At 34.6% G+C, this 17,219-nt stretch overlaps 1 protein-coding gene across 2 annotated transcripts in view; it reads left to right on the top strand.

Annotated features, from left to right (window-relative positions):
• The window catches only part of GNAI1 (G protein subunit alpha i1), a 37,202-nt gene extending 20,192 nt beyond the window's left edge, over window positions 1–17,010 (top strand). Inside the window, exons 2-9 of one of the 2 annotated variants that reach the window (XM_075024751.1) lie at window positions 411–453; window positions 535–676; window positions 5,376–5,533; window positions 7,344–7,472; window positions 13,947–14,076; window positions 15,291–15,444; window positions 16,346–16,549; window positions 16,662–17,010. In XM_075024751.1, the coding sequence (XP_074880852.1) occupies window positions 411–453; window positions 535–676; window positions 5,376–5,533; window positions 7,344–7,472; window positions 13,947–14,076; window positions 15,291–15,444; window positions 16,346–16,536 (947 nt within the window). In that variant the 3' untranslated portion in view covers window positions 16,537–16,549; window positions 16,662–17,010. Of the gene's footprint in view, window positions 1–410; window positions 454–534; window positions 677–5,375; window positions 5,534–7,343; window positions 7,473–13,946; window positions 14,077–15,290; window positions 15,445–16,345 lie in introns of both variants that reach the window. The other variant, XM_075024750.1, reaches the window with a different exon arrangement.
• The last annotated feature ends 209 nt before the right edge of the window (window positions 17,011–17,219 follow it).

Genomic DNA, 17,219 nt, shown 5'->3' with positions numbered 1-17,219 from the left:
ACACTGAAAACCATTAATACGGTGTGAAGAACTTATAAAGGAGGTTTTAGGTTAGATGTTGATCAAAAGGCAGTTAGAGGAATTGAACTTAAGACCCCTTTGAAGTTGAACAACTGATCATCTGTTTGCATTAGAAACACCAGCAGACTGTGTAAAGATTATGCTCACTTCTGTAAAAAGAAAAGCAAAGACTTTTTAGAGCTGAATGATTTGTTCTTAAAATGTCTTGATTTTGAAAATTCCAGCTCAAGACACTTGTATTTTGATACTAAAAATCAGTTTGTAACAAATGTATTTTTAACTATTGAAGGTTTTTATACTGGTTAGGTATTTGAAGTGTAGAAACTAAATGTAGTTTCAAAGATTAATAAAAGTCTACTCTAATGAATATTTACACATTTATTTTTCAGGAGCTGGCGAATCAGGGAAAAGCACAATTGTCAAACAAATGAAGTAAGTATGGTTTAATACTACGATAGAGAAATTCTTGTGTTTCTTTGAATAGAGAATTTATTTTTTTTTTTCCTTCTGTAGGATTATCCATGAAGCTGGTTATTCAGAAGAAGAATGTAAACAGTACAAAGCTGTTGTCTACAGTAACACCATTCAGTCCATTATTGCTATCATTAGAGCAATGGGGAGGTTGAAGATAGACTTTGGTGATCCAACCAGGGCTGTGAGTATTGAAGTACACACACAGATATACAGCTGAAATATCCATTCATTTTCAATTTTTGTCTGTTATTATTTCCTGAAAAAACCCTCTTGATATCCAAAACTCTTTGTAGGATAAAAAGGTTGATTGAAAACTAAATGGCACTGGTTGTTACATGGCAAAGTGACCTACAGAGCAATCAGCACTGGGTTGATTCATAACAACTATTTGATTTAGATACAATTCTCCAATTTCTATCTAAATTTGGAGTGCCAAACATCTGAGTCTTAGGGAGTTTTTGAAAAGCATTAAACTATGCAGTCATGTCTTTTTATTTGTATGGACTTGTGGGCTGTTATATTCTAGAAGTCATTTAAGTTAGACATCTTTGTGTTCCTTAAAAAACACAGCTTAAATAGGTAGGCATCTAGCTACTGTCTGCACTTCTCTATTAGATCATAGGCACAGTGGTGCCTAAAACATTTCCAGCCTCTGAGCTTGATCCTATTTCATACTGATTTCCAGTGTGGAGGACTTTATTTTACTCAAAGCAGAGACATGGCCATAGCCCTGTTGCTGGTATCCCATTTTTTCATGATACCACATGGATTAAGGATTTTTCCCAAGAAATAGGAGACCTTTTTCTAAGCTTTTCCACACCTTTTCCATCTCATTTCATCTAATGTCTCGCATACAAACCCCTGATGGGTCTATTTGCCATTCCACCTATTGAAGCTGGTCTGCAGAATTGATTCTTTTGCCTTATTGTTTCTCCAGTCCTAACCTTATACTCTTACCTGTGGTGACCCTGATTACATCTGTATCTGGTCAGGAGGTTAGATGCCCTGAATCTCTCTGTAAAATGCTTAGCTTAAGTGTTTTTGCTTTGTTTTCAATTGCAGTGCTGAAATTGATCCCCAAAGTTGTTAGTCTGAATAGGATTGAAACTTAGTTCGGGATGTGTGCTTTTATTTTCTTTCCATAGAAATCAATGTCAGAATATGGAATGCTCATGAGTACAGTTTCTGAAGCAGGAACTAGCCATATTATGTCTGTCTTGCAGGAAAGATGGAGGAAATTTTTTTTGCTGTTCATGTATCAAAATAAGTTTTTAAGGTAGTCAGGGGGATATTTTGTTATGGTTAAGTTCTTTCTGTCATGTTAAGGTTGAATTACAGTTTGGCAGGAGAGGAGGGTTTTAAAAAATAAGAAACAGTATGTAAATTCTTCATTCATGACAGTCTTGTGTTTAAGATCTGATTGCTTAAAAAGCAATTTATAAATATTAGAGAGTATACCTTCATTGACCTTGTGAAATGCATTATATATGATTGTCATAAGGAAGACAAACATTCATAAGATCATGTAAAGTGGGTCATAAAGTTGTATCTGAAGTCTAAATCTGATTGGCAGTTGTGAATTATTAGTTGATTTTCATTTTGCTCTTTGATAATCGTTATTTTATGTACATATGTTAATTCTACCTGAAACCTCTTCAATTGTAAACATAACTAGTAAAAGCTTTGTTTTCATTGATTATTCCTCTCTACATTTGTTCTTATGTTTGCTGTTGTCTTCCCTTAAGACCAAAGTTTTCCAGGGCAGCAACAGTATCTTACCGCATGTTAGTTCAGTATATGTGCAGTGGAGTCCTCTCTGGAGTCTGGCAGTTAATGTTGGAAAGAGGCAGATGGTAGACTCATGTTACTAAATACATAGTAAGAGAAAACGGAGGAGGAGTAAATTTAGGTGTTAGCAGATAAAATGACTAACAAGAAGATTTTGAGGGCTGTTTTATATATGATATCAATTTGAAGTCATCTGAGTTTCTTGACTTCCGAGAGCTATATAAATGATGAGGCAAACTTTTGTCAGGGGTAATCTTAATACAACTGTCCATCCCTTTGCACTTAGACAGGTCTTGGTGGTCCAGATTCTTTTTTTCAGAGCAGCACTGCTATGGAATGTCAGTACTAGATTTTTGCCAATTGTGAAGTCAGAAATGAAGAAAGGAATTCAGAGCTTGTGTTATACATCAGTCTCACTTAAAAAAAAAGTGTGTTTGCTCCTTGCTTATTACAATATAGCTTTTTAAATTTTATTTATTTCATTTTAATTTTGTCATTTTACAGAAAAAAAAAAGCTCAAAATTGTAACTCCTGATAAAAACTGTTGCATTCAGACTCTTTTCCTTAAATTTCTGAGGGGAATTTCTGAGGGTTTTACTCTAAATGGGATAAGTTTGTTTGGAAAATCATATACTCTTACTTCTGTCACAAGACTAATGGTAAAGCAGTGAGTTGAATGTTTTCTTTTTTAAAGCTCTTGAATCAAGGGAGCACAGATTGTGCCAGCAGCCTCAGTAATGGTCAGTCTCAAGACTGGTGTATCTTTCTTTGTCCTACAGGACGTTTCAGTACTAAAGTAGAAACTGTGTTTCGAGAGACATTTAGTGAATGTGCTTTAAAGGACTATGGACCACTTTCTGAATGTGAGATTTACTGTAATTAACTAGAGAGATGGTTAAATTAGTTTCTTTACATTATCTCATTTATGAAATCTGGTATAAAAATAGTGACACCTAGAGAGGAAGCTGCCCCATTCCAGTATAAGTAAAGGAAAGTATCTAGCATTGGTTAATAATGAAAATAGGACTTGATCATTGCATACTACCTCACTTGGGGTGTCTGTAGTACTTGCTGTCCTTAGAAAAGGAAGTATGGGGGAAACAGAGATCACTTTTTGTTTTAACGTTTAGGCTTTTAAAAAGCTGAAATTGATTCTCTTGTTCCACCTCCCTTTCCCCCTCCCCCTCATTTTAGACCATGCAGAGATTAGAGCTATTTGAAACAGAGTAAATTTTGTTTGTTTGAAAGTCAGAATATGTTAGGTATAAAATGGTGTAATCATTCATGACAGAATTGATGGTTAGTTTCTAAGCTGTTTACACCATGTGTCTTGGCTGCTCTTCAAGATCTGCTGCTTTTATGAGTTGTAGGTCCTTGGCATTTGCATACACAAACAATATTCAAGACCAGAATTGTCATTCAGATTTCTTTTATGCAGGCATATAGCTTAAACTACAGTCTGTGAGATCTGACTATTCAACCCTTTGATCTTTACTGCTCTGGGTTTTTTATGTAATTATTAGTGCAGTCCATTGAATTTTTATTAGTTGTTCACACTTTGTCCTGTGCATGTACAGTAGTCAGCATTCTGTTAATTTGTTTGATAAATGTTCTTTTTTAGATTTGTCACTACTCTAGCTTACAAAAGTCTTTTTGAACTACCTATCAGATACCTGTTGTTCATATGTATAACTACATATGTATACATATAGATATATATAAATCTCTTCAAGCTTGCCTTGAGTTGACTGAACTTGCACGCTTTTTGTTTTCAAGCTGTGAATATCAGTATTACTCAATCCATCTGTAAACAATTTTTCTGTTAGCTGTCCTAATCTTTGATTATTTAAGTCTACAGAGGACAATATCTTTAGAACAATCACTACTTTCTGTGCGTATCCTGACCTTGATTTTTTTTCACAGCTTATTGTTTGAACAGCAAAGGTGACAGATCTGGATTTTTCTACAGATTTGCATCTGTATCTTCATTTACTGTTTTGTGAGAATAACTTTATATGTTGCTTTTTTTAATCCTTCTCTTTCTTGAAATACTTTCAGTTCCCAGCTGAGATGCCTAAGTCTCTCTTTTCTCCTTCCTCCTGTCCAGTATAATCTGTTCTCTTTCTTTTAATTATTAGACAAACAGTACACACTGTGGGTAGCAGTTACAAGCCACAAGTATGCTGATTTTTCTCGCTGACATACCATGGCATTAGATCACGTATAGCTAATAACCAAGGTCAAGCAGCTACCCACAGGAGAGTACTAATGTGGATCTCTTTCCTCTACCCAGCTGCTATCTGCTTTTTCCAATGCCTTACAGGTCTAACATTTTTAGGTTTCTTTCCTCAGTCAAAATTGGATGAAGGTAGCCAGCTGGTCAAATTCTGTTAAAGGAGACTGGTGGACCAACATCCTGTACTCCATTAGGCTCACTCTCAAAGGCAGTCATTATATATAGTCTTAAAATCTAGCATTGGCTCTCTTAAAAATCTTAATGTTTGCTTGATATCGCATTACCAAGAAAACTTGGTCTCTGTAGAATAATTAAGGTAATGGATATTTGTAACTGATTTATCTGGAAAGTATTTTTCTATTTCCTGATGCATGATTTGGGAAGAAATGATAATTTGTCACTTTCAAACAAAAATGCTTTTTGAAGCTTAAGTGATTAATGTGTTTTTCTTCAGTCAATCAATATGCATCTGCATTTCTGAAGGTTCTCGTATGCATTGTAACCATTCTATTCAGTTTGTGGTTTTTGATAACCAAATAAGGTTAACTTGAGACTTGAGTACAAAATATGTTACTGCTTCTGTTTAGAAGCTTAGTTCAAGTTATAAACAGACCAGAAGTTTCATCAGCTAATGAGAAATTTGGTTTACTGTTCTTCTGTTATTGAAAAATGTGGGAATTAATATCTTGTGCAGAACACTAAATCCAATTGCTTTTCTTCACACTTTTTTGTTTGGTTACATTCGTGTTTACCAGGTTAAGAAAGTAACTTATGTGCTGAATATAGTTCTTAGGTGCTAATTCCTCTGTTGTATTTCTCAATGTTTGTGTCTCCACTTTCTGTTTACATCCTCAAGGATGATGCTCGTCAACTCTTTGTGTTAGCTGGAGCAGCAGAAGAAGGATTTATGACTGCAGAGCTTGCTGGAGTTATCAAGAGACTGTGGAAAGACAGTGGAGTTCAAGCTTGTTTCAACAGATCTAGAGAATACCAGCTTAATGACTCTGCTGCCTAGTAAGTACTGTGTGACAAACAAGATTGTCTTGTAAGTAGTAGCTAAAAGAATATAAGGGAAGTCTCATCTTTTAAAAGAGGAATTCTGCTCCTATGTAGATGGAAAATTTAGAAGTATCTGGACAAAGATATTGTCTCCTTGGGTCAAAATGCTCCAGCTCTAGGCTTCAAGGTTGGAAAGGAAGAGGTGTGGTATAGTTATGAATTGGAGTCATGTTCTGACCAGTTGTTTCTTCCTCTTGAGGAAGACAAAAAATGCTTTAAGGTGCTTTAATAGCATTTTTATTAAAAAAACATGACTCAAGTATCTGTTCAGTATCTGAACATGTCTAGGAAACTTGATTACGTGATGTGGATCTGTATTACTAAGGATACTACTTTCATGTTCATAATAGAGTTTCTCTTATGATTCAGCATTGCTGCATTTTCTTTCTTAATTAGCGGTCTCTGTTAGAAATGTGTTGAGCAAAGGTAACAATCAGGATATGCCTTCTATGCTAGGGTACTTCATTAAGAAAATAAAATAGTAAGGAATCAAGGGTGTGAGAAATAAGATGTGATGGCAGGAAGTAATGGAAGTCAGTCATAGAAAAGAGTCCATCATGGGAGAGGTAACATGGTAAAGAATGGCATAGCAGTGATACTGGCCTTATAGGGCAATACTTTAAAGCTCTGTCATTCTCAATTAATTGGTAGTGTTTGAGGGTGGTTTTCACTTTCATTAAAATAAGGTACTTCTTCAGAGCAACTGTTATACAAATAAACAACATGCGGGTAAGGTAACTGTGAGAAGACGACAGCTGGAGTAATGTAATTATAGGCATGCTGAATGAATAGAAATGTGATGAAATTGTATCAAAAGAACACTGATACTTCCAGCATGATTGTTACATATTTGCTGAAGTTGTTCTAAGGGTACTGAGAGTAGGTGGCAACAAGTCGAGCTCAGGGTGACAGATCTCTTGACTTGAGAGACAGCACTTGTATAAACTTTCTTCAAAATGGAGCACTTAATTTGAAGGATCACTTGCTTTCCTCTGGTAGCCTCCTCTGTTCTATTTTGTTCTTTTAGATACCTCTGCCTCCAGTTTCATAAGAAAACTGTTCTTCTAGCCATACAATTGTATCCTTAAAATTGCTTACTTCTGGTTACACTAAAAAAAGAACATAATGCTTTCCCTATTTACTATGGGAAAAGCACAAATAAGATTTGTATGGTTTTTAGAAATGCTGGGCTTCTTGGCCTGCATTGCAAGAATTCTGGCAATGAAATTATACTATTGTAAAATATGTGTGCAGTTAGAAATCTTAATATAAAGTTAATTGTTATGTATCAAGCATTTTCTTAAACTCATTAATTCTGACCAAAACACTGAGTTGTTCTTTTCATACCTATTATCAAATCCAGGGTAATTTGGGGCCTTGGTTATAGCTCAAAGTAATTTGTAGTTCAGTAGGTTACAAAGATGAAGGTGTTCTTCTAGTTAGTGCTAATAACATTGGTGTATGTGGAACCATGTTTGCATTTGGGGATTTCAAAAGAAGAATTCTTTGTAGTGGAGTCAATTGCATAAGTTTTTTTTCTTCTAGGTTGAAATATCTTTGTGTCTCTGTAAAGCTTATTTCAAAAAAACTTGGAAAATTGAGGGGAATAATGTGTCTTGGTTTTCGTCTTCTCAGAGAAAGCTATTTTATAAAATAAGTCAAGCACAATATAAAGAATAGACCTAGAACTTCTTTTGTAAATTTTTGTGATTGTCTTGCTACTGTTTTATGAATAACTGAAAGCAGTATTTATTTTTACCTTCAGTTACTTGAATGACTTGGACAGGATAGCACAAACCAGCTACATTCCAACGCAACAGGATGTTCTCAGGACTAGAGTGAAAACTACAGGAATAGTGGAAACTCACTTTACTTTCAAAGATCTTCATTTCAAGTATGTAAATCATGCTGTGTGTGCATCTCTCTGTTATGGTTTCTGTAAAGTTCTAGAAGGTGAACTTTCAATGATGTAATTTAACAAATTTGTCTAATGACAACTTTGATTTGGCACTCCCCCCTCCCCCCTTTTTCATGAAAAATATTCCTCATGCTTGGCTTAGTTTTCTGAAGGGATGTGGGATTGTTGGAACTCCTGTAATAACTCAGAATAAATATGCAGATATTAAGTAATAAATGCTTTGGGTTTATTGGAAGCTTTTTGTAAAGATATTTTATATGTAAGTTAAATCTCAAAGTATTCCATTTTCTGCCATGTTAAATAGCTGTTCTTCTATCAGATTCTTCCCTTTAAATTTAGTTAGAGAGCTGGAGGCTTATAAAAGTTTGCTGGTGTTGTATGAAAGAGTAAATCAATTTTCATGAAAAACTGAATTCAATTATGCGTCGTACTTTAAGGTACGACATTTATTCACGCTTTATTTAGTGATGAAAGAATGTGACTTACATTTCCTGTGGTGCAGGATTTACGAGATAATGTTAATACGCTGAACGTTATATGTCTGAAGACATTCATGATGAAAGCATAGGATAGTATAAATGTAATAATATTCTACCTCCTACTGATCAGGAAGAATGAGAAGAAAGCTCAGTAAAACTCACATTGCATCTGCATTTAGATTGTGCAGAGATTGTTGTCAGCATGTCTATACGATATACTTGTTTAGTATCTTCATGGAAAATATTTTTTTTTCATATAAATGCATAGCAAGTACTGTAATATGGATGCTTCAGGGCCATCTGTACTGTGGAAATATATTTCGTTTCCTTGTTTTAGGATTTAAGTATACAAAATTCGTATTCATCCATAAAATAATAGCTGGTAAATGGGAATGAATCTCTTGCAAACCTAAGGAGAATAGTCCTTAGCCAAGCCTCAAGAGAGGCCTTCAGTATTCTGAGGAGCTATGCATTTTCTCACTCCCTTTCTAATGTTTTTTGTTCAGTTCCCTATTGTAGATGGATTTAAATTCTTCTACACTCTCAATGAATTTGTATGCAGGTAGCTACTTCCAGCCTGTACTGATTAAAAGGACTGTTACAAGGACCATATGATTACACTTCTGTGAAATGTGTAACTTTGACAGGCCTTTGGAAGTATTTAGCTCTAATGTTGTATATTTAAACACCTGTAGAACAGGTGTTTAATTTTTAGGTTCCTTAGGAGATAGGCTTAATGAGTTATTGGAAGGGCTTGAAGAAGTACATTCTTACATAACGTTGAAAAGAACCTTTATGGTGAACTAAAGGCATAAAAGGCTTGATTATACCAAGATGAGGCTACATGAACATGACTAGCTGTGCAATATTGGGTACTTCAATTTTTTTTCATTATCTTTCCTGTTTTGCAGTGTGTTTAGATTCTTTGAGGTTGAGCCTCATTTCAGCCTTCTCTATAAAGTGCTTAGCATAGCTTTGATTATTGATTCAATCTAAAATGCAAATAGCAAGTCCTCTTCATCTTGTTTCTATAGACTGTTTCAGAAGTTGAGTCTCTGATGATTTACTACTTTTGTCTTCAAAGAACACCTTATTTTGTAGAAATGTTCTGATAATTTAACAAATTCTTATGGAAATTCAGGTCTTAGTACAAAATTATAAAAAAAAAAATTAAAAAAATTATACAATTGACAGAAGTAATGACTAAAATTTAAGTTATTAAGGTATACAAGTACAAAATATCTTCCTATGGGTACAGCCATCACTAATTATTTGAGAACTAAGTAGGAGTAGGTAGCTGACTTGCATTTATATAGGGTGATATTCTGAAGGTAAAGAACATTTTTAAGGAATCTTTTTTTCATTTTTAAATTCTAACAGGAGTAATCTTTAAAATGTTTTTAAGATGGTATTATTCCATCGTACAACATTAAATGGGCAACAAGCATTGTCACTTGCACAATAGTATACCCAAGTAGAAGACCTCTTCAGAGATTATGATGTTTCTGACAGTTTTTGATCAGAAAGTGAAGGGTCTTTGTTTTTCTTCTAATTTGTTCCCTTCTCTACTTATTATTACTGTGGTTTTTTTTAATAAGAATGTAGTAACTCAGGTCACTTGAAGATTTCTAAAAATAACTGTAATTAAATCCCTTCAAGTGCAGTCTACCTAGTCATAGAGTACACTAACATTAAATTGGTAGGTTTTTTTAATCTACCTGCCCCTCTGCAATCTTACAGTCCAGAGAAAACAGGAAAGGGGGCTAATAAAAAATCCAGGTCTGTTTTAATAAGTATGTAATATGTGAGACTTCCCATATATGTATCATACTTTTGTAAACACCCTGCCTCAAAAAAAATATTTGTCAAATTTAGAGTCTTTCGCAAGGCTGGGGACTGAAATGAACAACTTGTGTAACCTTAAAAAAGAAGTGAAAGCAATCATAATAAATATCTGGTGTCCTTTTGGCCCATATCACATTTTGTATGGGTACTGGAATAGCGTTCTTTGTTTATATAGTCTGAAAGAAGCAGAACATAGCACATCTGGCAACGCTAGCTTTCAGAAACATATTGTGCTAATGAAAGCACTCTGCATAAGTCCTTAAATTTGCACAATTGCAGATAAACTATTCAGAAAGCTACCCATTTAATATATCTAAGTAACACAGCTTAGTAGAGTGGTGACTGGAGAAGTGTCTTTAATGCTTTACTTTTAGTTCAATGAAGTAAGTTGTCTTAATGTGGCATAGTCACCTTGTAATCTCATTGGAGAAGTCTGTTTTCTTAAAATAATGGAAAGTCATTAAAGCATTTCTCTAATTCCTTCATTCTTTAGATAAGGGAGGTAGATTCAGCTGTTACAAACTTCAATTCTTTCAGCATTGCCTTGTATTTCTTTTTAGTTCATTGTAGACTCTGACTTACCTTTCATAAACAAAATACGGTTCTTCTGAGTAGACAAACCATGGATGGTGCTATGAATTTTAGCACCTGAGGCAAGTGCTTAGAAGATGGGCTTGCACACAACCCTGTGTGCACACCCTCTGTCATGGTTTAACCCCAGCCAGCAACTAAGCACCACGCAGCCATTCACTCGCTTCCCCCTTCCCACCCAGTGGGATGGGGCAGAGAATCGGAAGGAAAAAGGTAAAACGGGTTGAGATAAGAACAGTTTAATAGAACAGAAAGGAAGAAACTAGTAATGATAATAATAACAATAATAAAATGACAAGAATAATAACAAAAGGATTGGAATATACAAAACAAGTGATGCACAATGCAATTGCTCACCACTCACTGACTGATGCCCAGCTAGTTCCAGAGCAGTTCCCACCCCCCCCACCCCCCCACCCCCCCCCCCGGCCAGTTCCCCCCAGTTTACATACTGGGCATGATGTCACATGGTATGGAATACCCCTTTGGCCAGTTTGGGTGAGCTGCCCTGGATGTGTCCCCTCCCAACTTCTGGTGCCCCTCCAGCCTTCTTGCTGGCTGGGCATGAGAAGTTGAAAAAATCTTTGACTTAGTATAAACACTACTTAGCAACAACTGAAAACATCAGTATGTTATCAACATTCTTCTCATACTAAATCCAAGACATAACACTATACCAGCCACTAGAGAGAAAACTAACTCTATCCCAGCCAAAACCAGGTTAGTCTCCCATATTGGAAGGTTGAATCTGTAAATCATTCTTATAAAACTTTTTAAAATTTATCTGCAGATTAAGCAGCTTCTATGAGTGTTTCAGTCTTTTGGGACTGTGACCTAACAGGTCTCAGTATGACTTCTAACAGGGCAGATGGAAAGCTTGTGAACTTTAAGACCACTTTGTTCAGAATGGCTGATTTTTCTTAAAGATACTTGCAGCCTTATCTTTTTTTAAGAATTTTGTGTGCCAAGTAATTTTTTGTTTGTTTGTTTTTTTCTGTATGCCTGTATTTCTCTGTACAGATACCATATGGAGAAGAAGCTTCATTACATAAAACAATCCATCAGGTTCTTATTACTTGCTGTTGAGGTGTTCACTGTGAAACTGTGATGCCAAAACTTCATCCAGTACTAGATTTTAGTATATAAAAATTTCAAAGATAAGTGCAAAAAGATGGTTTGCATAAAGAACTGGGAGTTTAGGTGCACAGTTAGAAAGACAACCCCCAAAAGAGACAAGCATCATTGGTGAAATACACCACTGGCAGAGAGGCTATTCTGAACTGAACCAAACGTTTCTGGCTAAAATCAGTATCTGCGAGTACAGACTGGAAATTACATTTCTTCTATGTTCTAGAAGTTGTCTGTCTTCTGCATTTTCCCTCCCTTCCCAGGATACATGCTAGCAACATAGTCTGAACAAGCCAAAACTATACAATGCCTCTTGTGCAGACCTATTTTCTTTACATATTTTTGCTATTCTTTGAAAGAATACTTTTTACTACAGTTTTTTATTAATACAGGAAGTTGTGCCATGTTTTCTAGTACCTCTCAGTTACCATCTTATTAATAATATTTTTGCATTGAGCAGTGTCATAAGATATTATTGAACTAGGTGAGACCCATGCAGTTTGATATTACAGTACTGCCATCAGTATAAAGCATTTAATTTCTCATGTTCCTTAGAAGCTGGTGTCCACAAAAAAATAAAAGGAGCAATTTTGTTGTTAAGTTTCTGAGTTAATTCCTGTCTTTTATTCTGTTCTAGTCTATAAAGGATGAGATTTGTTGTTGTTCAACCCTATATGCCCTACTGTCTATCAAAAGCCCTCAGTGTGATAGCCTTATTACTAATATAATTCTGAATTATTTTAGCCCATGCTGGAATACCTTTACAAGAATTTTAACTATGCATCTTAACAATTGTTGTTCCAGTCTGGATTTCTCTTCCGTTTTGTATGACATTTTTACCCAAATAAGGCTTTCATGGTAGAGCTGGCCATTCTGCTACTTAGAGCAAAGAGGATGGTGATGTAAGAACTGGTCTGTCCTCTGTTCTTTCTCTTCTCTCTTCCTACTCCCATTTGAACATTTATATATCTACAGAATTCTAAGCTCTTTTTTTGTGACAATGTAGAAAAATTTAAAATTATTTGTGAAAACCCCTGAAGACAAGTCAGGCCTCTTTTAAAAGGAATAATTGCATTTGCTTGTAAGTAGGAGGAAAAACTAAATTTGTGCATGATAGAATATTGACTAACATAGTGAGGAAAGTAATACGTGACACGTGCATTGTTTTGAAGCCATAAGTCATGGCAAAAATTTGAGACAACAGTATTCTTTTTCTGTGATAGGAAAGAGACAGGTGGAAAAAAAGTCTGGGTTTTCTCTGAGAAGATCCTATGATGTATCTGTCACTTAATTTCAGGATACCACTCCGTCTGGGGTGGGTTTTTGTGGGGTTTTTTTTGGTGTTGGTCCTGTCCCCCCACACCATGATTTACTGTTCATTGTATCGGGATGCTATTTATTTGGCTTGCAAAATACTTGAAGTTCTTAATGAAGCCTAATGAAAGTTCTGTCTTTCAGAGTGGCTGTAGCCTGTAATAGTAAATGGCCATTTAAAGCATTTAGATAGCAGAGAAAAGCAAATTCATTCATATCATGCTAATTTGTTGATCATCTGCTGTTAAGTTCTGGAATGTGGTCTTTTCCTATTGCTCTATTTCTGCTAGGCTAAGAATTCCAAAGAAACAAGACTCATCTTTATAGCTCAGTTTTCCCAGTTAACTGCATTTTCAAAAAATGCATTTATTAGAGAGGAAAATTGTTTCTTATTATGTAATGCTTATTTTGTCTTTTAAGAGAATTTTGAAAATAATATTAGCATCTCTTAAAAAAAAATCCCATTTAAACATGGACAATTGAAAAATAGATCAAGTTGCAGTTTGGTTTAGGAGAGAGAGGAGCTGAAACCTGCCAGGATTTGGAGATTCCAGATTAAATTTGAAAAAGTAAAAGTTAGATTGTATATATTTATATTCAGAATACTAAAACAACACTAATAAAGTCAGTGTTACTTGTATCCAACTTCCATAGTATTGCATTATTTCCAAATATTAAAACAGATACCACTCTGCTCTTAAGGAATCTTACATTGTTGATTAATACTTTTAATTATTTTAGACTTTTTATTCATTTGGGCTAAAGGTTGAATAACACTTTCATCTAGTTTACATGTAATAAAGCTAACTATTTTTACTTTTTATAGATTACAGTTAACTTTGTTAATGAAATATAGTATTGTAAATAATTAGTTTTTGTAAAATGTACAGGAAAGCTTTTCAGGATTTAGTAAAATTGGGTTTTTTTTCATATACTGAGACATTAAATAGTAATAAATGTTGCAGATTTTAATGCCTTTTTGAAAATTTTTTGATCAGACTTACACAGCTGATACTTTCAGATTTTATTGGTTAACATTCGGAAAGCTAGAAATTCCAAAGTTCATTCTCTGCTTTGCACTTCTGTTTTGCAGAATGTTTGATGTTGGAGGCCAAAGATCAGAGCGGAAGAAGTGGATTCATTGTTTTGAGGGTGTTACAGCAATTATTTTTTGTGTGGCATTAAGTGATTATGATTTGGTCTTGGCTGAAGATGAGGAAATGGCAAGTACCTTAATGCTAGAGAAGGGAATAGTTGTTGGATAGAACTAAATAAGTTTGAAAAGAAAGCTATAAATACATCTTTTAGACTATTACTGCTTTATAAGATTTATGGGGTTTGTGTAAAAGGTCTCAGAGAAATGGTGATAGAATTAATGCTTTCAAGTTTCAAAGTATTTTGTCATATTCTCAGAAGGAATACTATGAGACAAGTATTCTTTTCAGCTACACTCTTTCATGTTTTAAAGGATGCATAAACTAATGAGGCTAGATTGTCAGTAATATACATTTTAGTCTCTTTATGGATGTTAGAAGTATATGATAAGAAATTGCTTGACTTATCTGTTTCTACTTTACCACGTGTTTTCCTTTCCTTCCTCAGACTTCAGTTTTTGTTTCTTTCTAAATGTGTTTCTCTGATCTCTTTCCTTAGTTGCAGAAAGTTTTTTTCTTCCTTCTCCCTTCCAACACCCTCCACTCCTTTCTCCTCTTTCATGGTGTGACTCCTTCCCATATCAGTATGCACAGAGTGCATGCTTTTTACTGAGTGGTCTAAAAGGATGCTTATCTATTGTGTGAGACTCATTAACAAACTTATGTACTTTTCCTCACGTTCTGCAACTTCTTATAAAATACAGTTGGGGGAGGAAAGAGAAATTAAAAAAACCCAATCAAGTCAAATATAGTCAAAGAAGGTCATAGCTAACATCCTGCTACTTAAATGACTGGAGCTTGGCCAAAGTACTTACATGTTAAAAATTAGGGCAAGAGGAAAAAAACCTGCTCCCTTGATTCTCTAGTTCTATGTACCTTTTTTTTTTTTTGTTCTTATGCTGGAATCTTAGCTAGATGGAAAATTTAATTTTCAATTTCCAGAAGATCTAATCAGTATAAGATAAATTCAGGTAACTCAGCAACTCTTGTAGAATATCTGTACTGCAAAATGTCAAACAACCAAAAATTTCTAAAATATTAAACAGCTCAAACCTGGAAATGGGGGGGGGGGGGGGGGGAAGTAGTTACTTAAACCATACTCATGAAAGTGCTCTTTGTGGTGGTCTTGGCTTCTCTGTATTTCCCTGTGGTAAAATGTGATTCTGTATGCTAGAAACTTAGTTTTGTAACTTATCTGGTTAACTTGTAACTATATCAAAAACATGTATCCTGATTTTACTACTGAAGTCTGCTAAAATACAAGGTGTTTTTTCCAATTACAGAATCGGATGCATGAAAGCATGAAATTGTTTGACAGTATCTGCAACAATAAATGGTTCACAGACACTTCTATTATTCTCTTCCTGAACAAGAAAGATCTCTTTGAAGAAAAAATCAAAAGGAGTCCTCTCACTATTTGCTACCCTGAATATGCAGGTATTGGAGGGGGTTGCAGGTGTCAAGTAATTTTTGGTTAAATTACCTCATTATTGATGTGCAAATCATGAGGAGTTTAGGTATCTAAAATATTTAAATGAAAGAAAGTTTAAGATGGGGGGTGGTGGTGTTTTTATAGATCACAAATAAAATAGTGCTAAGTCAGATTCATCTTTCTAACCAGGTGAAATAATGCTGGTCCACTGACAGCATTTACATGTTACTGCTGCAACTCCTTTAAGCCTAATTTATTCAGCCCATTCTTTTTTCTGATTTCCTGCTGTTTTTGTACTTAGATGTAATTTTTTTCACTAGCAGGAATCCCTGAGGATACATGAGAGTTTATTTGAACAGGGAGTGTACATACATGTTAGAAGTAGGTGGCTTACTCAGGAAATACATAGCAAAAGAGGATGATTTCATTTAACAAGTCTTAGCTTTTTTTTGTATCATTTTCACTGTATAACTTCCTTGTACAGAAAGTAGCACGTTGGAGGTAAAAAGCTTAGGAGAAATATGTACACCAAATGTCTCTGAGTTTGGGAAAAGCCCAAACTTTTTAAAACATAAAAATTGAAAGCAAGTAACTTGCATGAAGGAAACAAAATGTAGGGAACAGTGGTGGGTCATTAATGACTTACTCCATCTTTCACTTGAAGTAAATGCCAAGACTCTTCCTGCAGCTGGAATTGAATTGAGTCCTTAGCTTTTATTCTTAAAAATGTGTCCAAAAGGTTTCCTTCAAGATTTATTTATGGTATCTTAAAGCAATGGCTGTGGAATTACTCGTCTTCACGTTTAGGTTAACTATTTCCAAAGAACCACTTCCTTCAAAGATATAGTATGCATCTTGTTCTTTCTCAGTTTGAAACCTCCTTACTGAGCAATTTTCTCCTTCTAGGATCAAACACTTATGAAGAAGCAGCTGCTTACATTCAATGTCAGTTTGAAGATCTGAACAAGAGAAAAGACACGAAAGAAATCTACACTCACTTCACATGTGCCACAGACACAAAAAATGTGCAGTTTGTTTTTGATGCTGTAACTGATGTCATTATTAAAAATAACCTTAAAGACTGTGGCCTCTTCTGAGAACAGAAAAAAGGTTGTTAAGTGGTAAATTACATGCTTGAAAACAGGACTTAGGCATTTGGAATATGCCTATGCTGTGTAAGACCTACATAGATATACTTAATTCTCTTTTATTTTATTTCTAGGTTTGGAGAACGACTTCGCACAATTCTAATCTGATTCTTTTCAAGGTGAAAGAAATACAAAATACATTGTGCTGAATGATAGATCAGTACTGTACTTGCCTGTTTTAACAGCTTTATTTATGTTTGTCTTGTAAATTTAAGTAATTAGTTAACACTGAGATGTCAGTTGATTGTATGTAAACTTATAATTGTAGTAATGTATTTGTATAAACGTTGAACAGAATATTTTAGTAACTCAATGTCCTCTAAAATTTCCATGTTTTATGAAGATACTCTTAGAGGAGACAGACACTTTTTGCCTTTGGATTATTTAAACATCTTGTAAAATTAAATTTTCTTTTCATCTTAAGGGTGCATGCTGCCTTTTTCTTTTGTTGGTAATACTGTATATGGCATTAGCTTTTTTGATATTTAAACAGCCTCGTACACCTGCTCAGACTTAAAAGAAACATAACCAATAAAACTTGTTTTTTGCCTTAAGTTTTGAAAAACAATCTTTTTATAAATTTAAGATAAATGCAAAAATTATTTTTTAAATTTAAATGAAATCCACAGTTT

The sequence above is a fragment of the Buteo buteo genome, chromosome 4 (genome assembly GCF_964188355.1).
Source record: "Buteo buteo chromosome 4, bButBut1.hap1.1, whole genome shotgun sequence".
In the NCBI taxonomy this organism is placed as follows: Eukaryota; Metazoa; Chordata; class Aves; order Accipitriformes; family Accipitridae; genus Buteo; species Buteo buteo.
The sequence above is the reverse complement of the archived record's forward strand: the minus strand, read 5'-3'. Positions and strand labels throughout refer to the sequence as shown.